Genomic DNA, 13,818 nt, shown 5'->3' on the forward strand with positions numbered 1-13,818 from the left:
AAACCTAGATAAACTCCAAAACAAGAGCATAGCATTCCATGAGGCCATGTACTTCCCTCCTCCCCCAGGGGGCTGACTGAGAGCTCCACACCAGGCTGGATACTTGGTTTCACATCGCAGCTGCTGTAATGACAAGTGTCTTTTTTAAAATCATAAGCACAGTTATTTTTCCTTTAATAACAATCCATTTATGAAGGTTGGAGAAGGAAATGGCAACCCACTCCAGTATTCTTGCCTGGAAAATGCTATGGACAGAGGAGCCTGATGGGTTATAGTTCCATGGGATCACAGGAGTCAGACAAGACTTAGCAACTAAACCACCACCACTTAAGAAAGTGACATTGATTATAATCAGAATTAACAGCTATATTTTGTAAGGCTTTAGCTCTATTGTAACAGCTCCAAATAATTATGTTACTGTAAATTTCAGATGGCTTCTGGTCACAGATGCTGAATGATCCAAGTTTTACTTCTTCAAGTGATCTGGACATAAAGGACTACTGCTCTGGTAAAGGACGGGGTGACGTGGACCCAGTGCTAGTGCTGAGGGTAACTAAGAAAGCTGGATGAAACATAAACAGTTTTCTTAAAAACATACAAGAGCTGATGAGAAACTGAAGCATGTGTCAGAAAAATGTCTAACTTAGCAATCTTTCTAGGACCCTATATGGAAGCTACAAACAGAGATGCAGGTGAAGGTGTACTTAAAAGGCTATTTATCACACCATTATGTACACTAGAAAAATACTGAGGTGGCCAAAAAACTCACTTGGGGTTTTCTGTAAGATGTTACGGAAAACCCCTAACAGACTTTTCACCAACCCAATATGTCCTAAAATAAAACTATTTAAACATATTTCATCAATATGATAAAATATAAACTAAAAACTACTTCAGGAGAGTAAAATAATTTAAAAATGCTTATATGATTAAATAAAAATGATAGGAACTATACATTCAATATGATAAATATGTGATTGTGAGCAAACACATTGAAATATTAGTAGTTTGTTTTCTGGAGTTTGTATTTTTCAGTTTTCTACATGTCATAATGTAGAATGATTATGTATCATTCTTATAATAAACTGCTTAACCTACAACCCTTTGTGCTCCCAAACTAGAAGGCAAGAATCCAGAAAGGGGGTCCAGCATTAAAAGTTGCTCTGTCCTGAGAACTGTGTGGATCCAGAAGAAATAGCTTAGAAACTGAGCAAACCATCTCCCTTCTCCAGTGGAGGCTACTCACGGTTTAATTGCTTTATAGATTTTAAAGTAATACATGTACATAGGAAAAAATACAGGACAGGAGGGTTTGTAATTAAAAGCAACATTCCTCTATTCTACCCTTCCCCTCCCTAGTCTCACTCTTTCCCAAGTCAATCGCTTTTTTAAAAATTTAATTTTTTTTTGGCTGTGCCATGCAGCATGTAGGATCTTAGTTCCCCGGTCCCTGGTCGAACCCCGGCCCCTGCAATGGAAGCGTGGAGTCTTAACCACTGAACTCCCAGGGAAATCCCAAGGCAATCACTTTTAAATGGCTTGTTTTCAGCTCTTCTGGTGGTTGCCACTCACGGAACCCACACTTCTGCTGTCATTCCAAGCCATCCATATACTCCCCTTTTATTTTTATCTGTTTACTGGTTTTGCTGGGTCTTCACTGCTGTGTGAAGGCGTCTCTAGTTGCGGCGAGCAGGAGCTACTCTTTGTTGCAGTGTATGGCCTTCTCATTGTGGTGACTTCTCTTGTGGAGCACAGGCTCTAGGGCTGAACCCACGCCCTAACAGGCCCGAACAGGCTCTAGTGCACATGGGATCGATCAATAGTTGCAGCTTGAGGGCTCTAGAGCACAGGTTTAGTTGTGGCGCTTGAGCTTCATTGCTCCACAGCATGTGGAATCTTCTTGGGTCGGGGATCAAATTCAAGTCCCCTGCACTGCCATGGCAGGCGGATTGTTACCCACTGTGCCACCAGGGAAAGCCCTATTTTTGCTTACTGCACTTTCATTCTTACATCACCAGGATTAACAACTATATCCTGTCCTGTTCTCTAACCACGCTGAAGTCTATAAGTTGACTGCCACTTATCAGCAGTGTTTAGATTAGGACAAGCTTCCTTTCCCACTTAGAACTCCTGACTCTTGTGCAACTAAGGAGGATGTTCACTGTATCCAGACAGATTATTTTGTACATTTTATCAATTACGCAAAACGGTACGGCCACTTCCTTCATTTCTAGTTGACCTCCGCTCTCTTGTAATCTTTTCCCCGGGGTTTCTAAGTGCCTTTCTCCTTTTGTTGTTGAGAAGTAACATTTGTGGCCTTTTCCGTCATCAAAAACAAAAACAAATTCATTTCTTGTTCTTTCTCTGTATTGCTTGGGACTTATTTTTCCGACTTTCTGTTAACAATTTGTACAGATTGCTTCAGGACGAGCCCTTGGAGAAGGGCACAGCAACCCACTCCAGTATCCTTGCCTGGAGAATCCCATGGACAAAGGAGCCTGGCGGGCTACAGTCCACAGGGTCGCCAAGAGTTGGACACAACTGATGACTGAGCACGCCTGTAAAGACTGCTTACTGACTCTGGGATTTCTTCTCCCTGGACCCATGGGTCTGTTCCTGTTTATGGTATAGATCACATCATCTTCTTTGCCTGCAAGTCTCCAGGGTTGCTGGTATTAATATGATGTCCTTTTGGTTTTGGTTGTTTCTTTCTTTCCAAAGCTTTTGGGAGTATCTCTGAAGGGGTTCAGAATATGCCACAATGGCATCAAAACTATTCTGAGCAGAAGGTATCTGAGTTCCTGAAATCTATCTGCCAAAAAGCAGACACTCCCCAAAGAACTCAATTGTCTTAAATCCTACCACCCGCCCCAGCCCTGGAGCAACCAGAGAAGACTGACTCTCATCATCGGAGGTGAGAACTTTCCATGCAACACCCAGACACTGTTACAAAAATGATCACGTCCCCCCACCCCCCCATCTTTCTCCTAAGGGCCTGTTTATGTCCCCCCGCCCCCGCTACTCCCCAAATCATTTGTTTCCTCCTAACCCTTCCTGCCTCTCCTTCCCCTATTAAAATGGTAGCTAAGCCTCAGATTCTAATGGCTCCTTTGAGTCACATTTTCCATGAACTCCCATTACATATCTGATTAAATCTGTCCTTTCTCTTGCTAATCTGCCTGCCCTAACTGTAAGAGAATGGAGAAAAGGCTTCTCCTCCCTAACATCTCTTTACTCTTGGTATTCTTTTTTTAAATTATTTTTATTTTTTTACTCTTGGTATTCTTAAATCTCATCTTATAAAGCATTTATTTTGCATTAAGCAGGCTTCTTTTTTTCCTTAATTTAGATGTTGGCACACCACACAGCTTGCGGGACCTCAGTTCCCTGACCAGGGATTGAACCCAGGCCATGGAAGTGACACTGCCAAATCCTAACCACTAGGGAACTCCCCCAGTGGGCAATTAAGGCTTTTTTCCTTTTCTGAGAAATTTCCTTTTACCGTTGGTTTATTTCCTATTTCAAAATTCTGTCAGATTTCACATTTCCTAAGAATTGATCTGTATTTTCTCTCTCACATTTTCCATATATTTTTGCTGAGGTCTTCAGAAAATTTTCTTGATGTCGTCTTCCAGCCTTTCTACTAAATTTACTTTGTCAATCATTTATAATTTTTAACAGCTCTTTCTCCATCTTTGTTTCTTTTCCATACAAATGAAAGTTGTTCAGTCATGTCCGACTGTGACCCCATGGACTGCAGCCCACCAGGTTCCTCTATCCATGGAATTCTCCAGGCAAGAATACTGGGGTGGGTTGCCATGCTCTCCTCCACGGGATCTTCCCAACCCAGGGATCGAACCCAGGTCTCCTGCGCTACAGGTGGATTCTTTACCATCCAAGACATCATAACATTCTATTATTATTTATCTTTGTGAAGATACTAATGAAGAGTTCCCCTTCCTGTCTCCCCAGGAGTACTGCCTATTTTCTAAATTATCTCTATCCCCAGGATCAAATATGTTACTTCTTTGGCCTTTCTCTTTTTTCTTTGCAGCATGTAAGCTCTCAGTTAGGGCATGTGGGCTCTAGCTCCCTGACCAGGGATCGAACCCGGATTCCCTGCACTGGGAGCACAAAATCTTAGCCTCTGGACCACCAGGCAGGCCTCTGGCCTTTTCTTGACTGTCTATTTATATTTACTCTTCAGGGACCAGATCAGACTTTTAAAGTGGATTTCTTATTACTTTGTATTGACATCTATTTCCCCCCAAATTCCTCCCTTGAAATGGGATGTCCAGTCATCAGGTTTGTTTTAGGGTAAATGTGCTGGGTAGCCCCAGCTTGGCTGTCTTTCTGCTCCTCAGGCAGTCTGTCTATCTCTGTTCTAGAATTGGTTGCAGGGGGTATTCCATGCAGTTCTCCTGTGAGCAGACTTCCTCCCAACTGTCCCCTCCTATCTGGAGCTCCCCTGCTTTCACGTCTACCCCTAGGCCTCTAAGCCTCCAGGTCTGGGGCCTGGTGATAATGGCATTCCACCTGGTTGACAGTCCCTTGGCCGTTGCTTTCTCCTACATTTATTTGCTCTGTGATTTATCGAATTTCATTCCATTTATCAATATGCTTCCATCCATTTTGTAAAAGATTTTTAACACTTCTAATCTGATGATGGTCTCCTTGTGGTTCTCTATGCTGTTATGGATTGAATCCTCCTTCTATTTCCTCGCTACTATTTTAAAAGGGCCTCAAGGAAGAAAAAAGAAGACAGATACTTAATGCTCAAGCTGCCGTCCCAAACTAGAAGCTCCACTCACTCAGATGAAACTGCATGAGCTTTCTTATTTTTTTTTCATTTGTGAAAACTCATTTTAGTGACTTATATAAACTCTATAAAAATAACTGTTATAATGCATAAAATGGCTTTGCTTTCATTACTCTAAAAGGCTTTTATTCTAAAGCCCTTAAATTCATTAAGAAAATGACAACAGAGGTGTTTCTATGTAGCTGTAATGACTTCTTTAATGTTCAATTTTAATTGATGTAATTCAAACGATAAAACAGCTGACTTACCCAAGAAAATGTCGACCAGCATGTTCATAGTAAACCTCCCAGAAGGACCTATATGCTTTGTATTTCTTGTTCCCTGAGATGAACTGTGTTCTTGAACAAATCTCACAATATTTTTCACATCATCAGTCACATCTTTTGTCTTAAAGTCCTATGAATAAAAAGAGATTACCTTTTTACATTTATTTATTACCTTTTATTGTTCTCTTTATAATTAAGATAATACCTAGATTGCTAGGGTTTAATACTAACTGAAATAGTCCCACAACATGCCATTTCCATACTAAAACCAAGACCCAAAACTAAGGTGCGAGTGTCCTTCTTTTCTGTGTTTTCACACTAACCTTGCGTCTAGAATGACTAGCAGTCTACGGTGCCTATTTCATTAGTCCACAGAGAGTTATCGGAAAGCGCTCTGCGGGTAGAAACAGCCTTTTTCCTCCAAATCCTTCATACTCTCTGCCACTTACTGTATGGTGACCTCTAGAATGAAACCACTGTCTAACCATGCAAATGTATGAGTTCTGATGTCCTTTGGGTCTCTGGTGCCAGTCAATCCTTTTTGTTATTTCCAGTCAGTTTCCTTTCTCATAGCCCTCAGTCGTCTCCAAACTCTGCCAACCACTTTTTCCCTTTGCTCTTTGCACTTTATTTATTTTTATCTTCTTTTTTGGCTCGGCCGGGTCTTCACTGTGGGTTTTCCCTAGCTGCGCTTGGTGAGAGGGGGGCTCCTCTTCACTGCAGCGTGCTGGCCTCTCACTGCGGCGGCTGCTCTTGCCGCAGAGCGTGGGCTTCGGTGGTTGCAGCACAAGGGTTCAGTGGCTGTGGAGCCCGGGCGTGGCTGATCTGCAGCATGTGGGGTCTTCTTGGACCGGGACTGGACTCGAGGCTCCTGCACTGGCAGGTGGACTCGCCCACTGGACCACCAGGAAAGCCTCCCTGCCTTCCTCTTGAAGCCCCCATTTCTATGTGATGTCTTGCTCTCGTCACATCACAGCAATGCCGAGCACCTGCAGTTCTCAGGAGCGGCATCGTGCTTCTGTATAAGCAGTCCCTCTACCTGCTAATCCTTGCTCAACCCCCCCAGTCCTGGAGACAGGCGGGTTCTTCACCCTATACTAACAGCTGGTAGTGATTCTGAGGCTCTATCTGGCATTGTCACGGGAGAGTGCCCCCATCACTCTCTCCAACCTGACTCCTGCCTTAATTCTTGGTGACTTAGTACACAGAAATGATTCTCCCACGTGTTGGCCTTGGGCAACCTGATCTCCTGTGCTCCAGTGATCCCATTCTCCACAAATGTCGGCCACTCACTCTGACGGTCACACCCACTACCTTAGTCTTACTAAGACCAGCAACGCTCGGTTCTCTGACCATCACCTCTTATCTTTCAAACTCTGGCCAGCTACTATGCTGACTCCAACAATCCACCGGGACTGCCCAGCCATCGATCCACACCCTGAGATGTTCTCTAAGTACTAAGATATTCAGTTGATATCCCAGAGCCAATCTCTCTCTTCTTTTTAAAAATTGTAACACCATCTTTCACACAACACCTTCAACTCCCTTGCCCTTATGGCTCCTAGTCTGACAAACACATTACATCCCACTCTCCACCATTTCATGCCTGTAGCTACACCTGGCTGGAGAAACACACGGACAACTGTGCTGTTTTCACTTTTGACTTCATGGCTTCACCGACTCGATGGGCATGAGCCTGAGCAAGCTCCAGGAGCTGGTGATGGACGGGGAAGCCAGGCGTGCTGCAGTCCATGGGGTCGCAGAGTCGGACACGGCTGCTAAACTGAACTGACTTTCACTTTCAACACAGGGCCACAGACCTCAAGTGCACCCTTTGGTGATCATGACACGTGTGTGGTCTATCCTTCCTCCATTCTCTTAGAATGGGAGTCAGCAAACTATGGCCCATGTGCTACACACCTGCTTTTGTAAATCAAATTTTATCGAAATACGACCACGGGAAATCACTGTATTTATTGTGCTTTATGTCCCCTTTCAGGCTAAAACGGCAGAGCTCAGTAGCTGGGACAGAGACTGCCCACGAGGCCTGGAATGTCTGCTCTCTGGCCCTGTAAGGTAAGTCTGTGGCCCCTGTCTGATTTCACACTCTTGCTTCCTGCACACTCCTTGTTTCCTACTTTGCTGAGGAAACGGAATCGGTGGGAAGAAAGCTTTCGCAAACTCCCTCCTCTACATCTGTCGTTACAGATGAACTATCCAGGCTCCTGGCTGAACCCACCTTGGTGCCCTCGACGTGCTCCCAGCCCTCCTCGCCAACCCAGGGACCCTGCTGCGGCACATCTTCCTTCCGCACACATCAGTTTCCATCCTCTGTAGGTGCGTTCCTTTCAGCACACAACTACAGCATTTCTCCTGTCTTTTCTTGACTCTAGCTCCCCTGGCAGCTATTGTTTCTCTGTTCATCCCTGAAACAAAACTTGAAAGAATTTTCCATAAGCACACTGCGTCCAGCTCTGCCCCTCTCCACTGAAACTGGTCATGTCCAGGTCCCGTACTTCTGTGGGGCTGCGTTCATGGGGACGTCTTGGTCCTTATGATACGGGGCTTGGCAGCAGTGCGTGACCAGGTAGCACTCCCTTTTCCCGGAAGCTCTTCCACACTTAGTTGCCTTGCTCTTCTTCCTGCCTCACTTGTTCTCTTTTCTGGTCTCCTTTCCTAATTCTTCCTCTTCTCCTCAGGCTCTTGAAGTACCAGGGCTTTAATTTTCTTCTCTTCCATGTAAACAGAAACCACTGAAGATTACATCTGCTTTCATGACTTTCAATTCAACCCCCAGGCCAACCACTCCTAGTTATGGTATCACCAGCCTCCTTTCAGAATTCCTGAATCCAAGATAAAGAGTCTAACTCACTGTGCCCCAGGCCGAACTCCTGATCTTCCCTGCCAATAGGTCTCCTCTGCTGAGGGTTGCTCCACCTGGCCAGTCTCTCCGCCCTCCAGATAATGCTATGGCTGGCTGTTACCTTTCCCCTGACTAATTCTTAGCCCCGGGCAGGCTTGTGAGTTCCCTTGCTATCTCTCAAACATACAGGCACATCCCCACCCCAGGGCCTTTCGTCTTGGCTCCTGACAAGAATACCCATATTTGAGAGCTGCTCAGCTAAACTCCCCTCTCATCCTTGTAATAGGACTTCCTAGGGCCACTGCCGCCTGAATCCCATTTATCATTCCTGACTCCTTATACTGCTGTACTTTTCACCAAGGCTCTTCCCTCTTCAAAAGACCCTGATACCGGGAAAGAAGGAGGGCAGGGGAAGAGGGTGACAGAGGATGAGATGGTTGGATGGCACCATCAACTCAGTGGACATGAGTTTGAGCAAACTTCAGGAGATGGTGAAGGACAGGGTAACTTGGCTGCAGTTCATGGGGTCTCAGTCGGACATGACTGAGTGACTGAACAGCAACAATTTCCCTCTTCACGTGTACTTATAACGTATATTGTCTTTATTCAGCCTTCCTCTGCTTGAAAGTGAGCTCCACAAGAGTTAGGGATCTTCATATGTTGTTTGGGGATATATCCCAAACTCCTAGAACAGTGTCTATTACAGAGCAGGCACTCAACAAATATTTGTTGAATGAGTGAACAGATTAGCAACATCTACAGAGTGGGGCGTGGTGGGTGGAGATGGCCGGGAATCCAGAGAGACAGAGTAAACTGCCCTCTGCTCGGCTAGTGCTGCCTATCTGTGACTGGACTTATAACACAGCACCACAACGATACGAATACAAACATGTCTGTCTCTCCTGTCTATGAATCCCTAGCACCTTGCACAGACATTTCAAGTAATACATAAAACAAGAAAATGCTCCATAAACTGTGAAGTAGAGAAGACAAGGACTGAATTTAACCACCTCCCAAGATTGTTTTTATGAGATGATAGCAAACTCATCTCGAAGCTATTGCTATTATTCTTTATAGTTTTTTAAAACCAATTTACAGAGTAATCTAATTGATCTGAATTCAAACACATAACTATACTAGTTATAACCCTTTTGAGAATGGGATGCTTAAATGTAATTACAATTGAATGGAAATTATTCTAGCTGCCTATATTGGATCTTTTTGGAAATTTATAGATTAATGACATTTCTAAAATATTCTATAATCACTGAAACAGGTACAGTATATATTTTTTAAACAGGCTTTGAATTCTAAGGGTATGTCACAGAATTATTATCAAAATGTTTCTATTTCCAAATAACATGAGGAGGAATCCACTGTTTCCTTGTTAAACTCCTTAGGGCCGACTTTACTGCAGTCTAACCTGTACTAACTTTTCTAAATTAAGAGAAGAAAAAAAAAAATCTTGGCAATTTCCTTATTACAAAGAATTTAAAACCTGCTTATTTTACCTTTGTTTTACAGCAGTTATCACATGAAACATCTGGGTATTTCTTACAAAAATGAGGATTAAATTCATTTTCGCCAAAGTAAGCCAAAAGCTGTATTCTCCTACATTCTGTTATATTCTCACAGTAATGAACCATGCTATATAAATTATTGAAGTGGGTCTCTCGTGTATGACGGTTTCCATCTTTTTCCACTAAAAGAGATGAAGAACATAGTAAAACATACTTATTAAAGTAGAAAAACTGAATATATCACAGAAGTATTTAAAATAGATTCCTATAATTCTAAATATTTACATTATAATTAACTGAATGTTTATGTTCATCTCCAAGATTTATCTCAAGAGAAGACTCCTGAAGGTTCCTTGGACAACAAGATCAAACCAGTCAATCCTAAAGGAAATCAACCCTGAATATTCATTGGAAGGACTGATGCTGAAGCTGAAGCTCCAATACTTTGGCCACCTGATGCGAAAAGCCAACTCATTAGAAAAGACCCTGATGCAGGGAAACACTGAAAGCAGGAGGAGAAGGGGGTGACAGAGGACGAGATGGTTGGATGGCATCACCGACTCACTGGACATGAATTTGAGCAAACTCTGGGAGATGGTGAAGGACAGGGAACCCTGGCATGCTGCAGTCCAGGAGGCTGCAAAGAGTCAAACACAACTGAGGGACCAAACAACAACAACCAAGAATTTAGTTTTACAGGAATAAACACAGGTTGTCAGGAGTAGCTGAAAACATTTTGCATCTCTTCATTGTTCCCAGTGGTAACTATCTGAACTATATTTACTACATTTATCAAGACAAGCATGAACTAAACCTAGCATCCAGAGTGAGCAGGGTCTGGGGCTGTGGCAGTGGGCTGTGCATCTTCTGGAGTATTTGAGATCAAAGTGGTGAAGCCATTGGTTCTGAAACTGTGTGCGAAGGACCTCCTGGGCCAGGGTGGGTGCTGCAACGAGTGCACACGGCTGCTGGTCGATATTTTAAACTCAAGGGAAACACAGCAACAACTAACATCTGCTGAACTCCACATACACAACGAGTCTGGGCTAGTTCCCAATGAGCTTGTTGTTTAGTCACTAAGTTGTGTCCAACTCTTGCGACCCTACAGACTGTAGTCCGCCAGGCTCCTCTGTCCATGGATTTCCCAGACAAGAATACTGGAGTGGGTTGCCATTTCCTTCTCCAGAGGATCTTTCCGATCCAGGGATTGAACCTGCCTCTCCTACACTGGTATGTGGGTTCTTTACCACTAAGCCACCAGGGAAGCTCTCATGATGTGCTACTTTCCTTCTGATGATCTTGTTATTGTTTTTTATTTAATTTTTTGTTTTCCTGGCAGTGCTAGGGAGCATGTGGCATCTTAGTTCCCTGACCAGGGATCAAACTCTAACCGCCTGCACTGGAAGCATAGAGTCTTAACTACTGGACCACCAAGAAGTCCCTCTAAATGACATTGTGAAGTTAAAACTTTGGCAGTTGCTAATGAACACAATCCAGTCCAGTTCAGTTCAGTCGCTCAGTTGTGTACGACTCTACGACCCCATGAACCGCAGTACGCCAGGCCTCCCTGTCCATCACCAACTTCTGGAGTTCACCCAAACCCATGTCCATTGAGTCGGTGATGCCATCCAACCATCTCATCCTCTGTCGTCCCCTTCTCCTCCTGCCCTAAATCTTTCCCAGCATCAGGGTCTTTTCAAATGAGTCTTTACCTCCAAAAAAATCAACCTGAAACCGGAAATGAGGGTGGTAGTGTCTATTCTGATCCCAAGGTTTGAGAACAACATCTTCATAATTTTCATTCATAAGCAACTGTGGTTTGTTAAAAAGGAAATAAAAAATTTTTTTTCTGCTTTATGAGTATTATTTTTTTCAGATGACTTCTAAGTATTTAGGGTTTAAATACTTAATAAATTATTTGGACCTAACTTAATATAGGTTCTTTTCAAAAACACACTAAGTTTAAAAGTTTCACTTTTTTGGACACACTAAGTTTAAAAGTTTCACTTTTTCACTGAGAATGATCTTGGTATAGTGCAAGGGAGGTGACTCTTGGATTCAGATGAACCTGGATTCCACCAGGGCTCTGCCACTTATCTGGCTCTGTATTTCGAGGAAATTCTTCTGTAAAATGAGAAGAGTAAGAGTAGTGTCTCTTAGGGATCTTGTGAACATTAAGTGATGTACGTAAAGCATTCAAGACAGTGGCATACAGTAAGTAAGTGCTAAGAAAACATTATTATCACCATGACTACTCTCTCTGCTACCGCTGCTGCCGCCGTTGCGAGCAAATTACAAAACCTTCCTGAAGTTCACTTTTCTCTTGGGACTAACTCTATCTGTAAAGCCAGTGGTTGGGAATTCCCTGGCAGTCCCATGGTTAGGACCCTGCCCTTGCTACCGGTTATGAGCAAAACAGGCCAACATTATCTGGCGCAGAACTTGGTAAGCATCATTTCACACACTCAGCATCTTTGCCAGAGTTCCTTCAAAAGTGGTCTCAAAACAGGCAAGTTTACTTACCTAATAAAAGGGGACTGGTTCAATAAACAAGGAATGATTCTATAGAATTCTATATAGTCAAGCTATGTGTACTAGTTGAAATCATAGTTACATCCGGGTGTTGACTAGAAAAAAATCTGGTCAACAACGCACATTTATATAATAACTATAAATAGAGTGGGCTTCCCTGGTGGCTCAGATGGTAAGGCATTTGCCTGCAATACGGGAGACCAGGGTTTGATTCCTGAGGCGGGAAGATCCCCTGGAGAAGGAAACGGCAACCCACTCCAGTACCCTTGCCTGGAAAATCCCACAGATGGAGGAGCCTGGTAGGCTACAGTCCATGGGGTCACAAAGAGTTGGACATGACTGAGCAACTTCACTTTCTTTCACTATAAATAGAGTATAACCTTTAAATCCCTGTGTTGTGCACCTGAATGACTCAACAATACTTCGGGGCGATGGTGGGGGGTGTGGGGAACACACATAATATAATAGCATTTACACTGTGAAATACCTGCATTTGGGAAAGTAAGTATCAAATATAATATATTGCCTAAAATGTAAAGCAATTTTAAAATAATTTTTTAAAAATCATTAAAAATAAAAAGATACTGTTTAACTCCAATGTGGAAGTCAAGAGATGGGATATGAGAGGGCTCTATCTATAGGGGGTTTATTTCCTAACCTGGATGGGGGTACATGATAGCTCATTAGTTTTTCCATTTTACTTTTCTGCATGTCTGAAATGTATGTTATATACAAGGATCCAGGCAGAAAATGGGCCTGGAAGAATACAAAGGAAATTAGTAACTGGAGTTATTTCTTAGGATTGGACTGCATTCAAGACCTGGTTTGGAAATTTTCCAGTATGTTGAACAACATCTTTATCATAAAGATGACCTAAATGAAACTTCCATATCTACGTAAGCATCTCTAATTTAAGGAACATTGGACCAAAAGCACCATGATGCAGGGGTGGACGACAGTCATGGGACTGAGTGGGACAGCACAGGTCCCCCAGGGAGCTCAGCTTACTCAGGATAAGCCTCTTCAGCCGGGTCACATCATGGTAGGCGTAGAAGAGTATGCAGTGAGAGATCTCCCCGTCTCTTCCCGCTCGGCCAGACTCTTGGTAGTAACCCTCCACAGACTTCGGGAGGGAGGCGTGGATCACAAAGCGCACGTCCGGTTTGTCAATGCCCATTCCAAAGGCAATTGTCGCACAGATAACCTGACGTAAAAGCAAAAGCCAGTGAGGCTCTTAATGCATCTGAATGAACATTTTAATAATAGATGCTTTGAAAAGCTTCATCCTCTATTTTACTTAGTTTTTTAAAAAGTAATTTTGTTATTTTCGGCTGCCCTGGGTCTTCATGGCTATGCTTGGGCTTTTTCTAGTTGCCGCTCTTGGGATCTAGAATGCGGGCTCAGTAGTTACGGCACATGGGCTCAGCAGGTGCGCACGGGCTTAGTTGCCCATATAATCTTCCCAGATCAGGGATCAAACCCGTGTCCCTCGCACTGGACCACCGAGAAGTCTTCCTCTCTTTTACTTTGAAATGTACTCTATACAAGATTCTAATAACTTGGTTTCATTATTGAGCATGACTAATTAGGAAAAGGTCAGTTTTCATTCCAGTCCCAAAGAAAGGCAATGCCAAAGAATGCTCAAACTACTGCACAGTTGCACTCATCTCACATGCTAGTAAAGTAATGCTCAAAACTCTCCAAGCCAGGCTTCAGCAATACGTGAACCGTGAAATTCCAGATATTCAAGCTGGTTTTAGAAAAGGCAGAGGAACCAGAGATCAAATTGCCAACATCCGCTGGATCATGGAAAAAGCA

The 13,818-nt window shown here is 43.3% G+C and overlaps 1 protein-coding gene and 1 long non-coding RNA gene across 6 annotated transcripts in view; one reads left to right on the top strand and one right to left on the bottom strand.

The window, feature by feature from the left end:
• Window positions 1-13,818, bottom strand: part of BLM (BLM RecQ like helicase) — an 89,897-nt gene that overhangs the window by 11,084 nt on the left and 64,995 nt on the right. For all 4 annotated transcript variants that reach the window (XM_004017761.6, XM_042235103.2, XM_060401657.1 and 1 more), the window contains exons 15-17: window positions 13,009-13,204; window positions 9,460-9,650; window positions 5,068-5,215 (exon numbers count right to left, since the gene is read on the bottom strand). In XM_004017761.6, the coding sequence (XP_004017810.3) occupies window positions 5,068-5,215; window positions 9,460-9,650; window positions 13,009-13,204 (535 nt within the window). The remainder of the gene's footprint in view (window positions 1-5,067; window positions 5,216-9,459; window positions 9,651-13,008; window positions 13,205-13,818) is intronic.
• LOC121817078 (uncharacterized) lies at window positions 431-11,325 on the top strand. Of its 2 annotated transcripts, XR_006056814.2 has the most exons (5): window positions 431-508; window positions 2,416-2,608; window positions 2,722-2,914; window positions 7,085-7,161; window positions 7,294-11,325. It is a non-coding gene; the product is annotated as an uncharacterized LOC121817078 (long non-coding RNA). The 2 variants fall into 2 exon arrangements; XR_006056813.2 differs by having other exon boundaries at window positions 2,416-2,914.

The sequence above is a fragment of the Ovis aries genome, chromosome 18, assembly GCF_016772045.2.
Source record: "Ovis aries strain OAR_USU_Benz2616 breed Rambouillet chromosome 18, ARS-UI_Ramb_v3.0, whole genome shotgun sequence".
Lineage (NCBI taxonomy): Eukaryota > Metazoa > Chordata > Mammalia > Artiodactyla > Bovidae > Ovis > Ovis aries.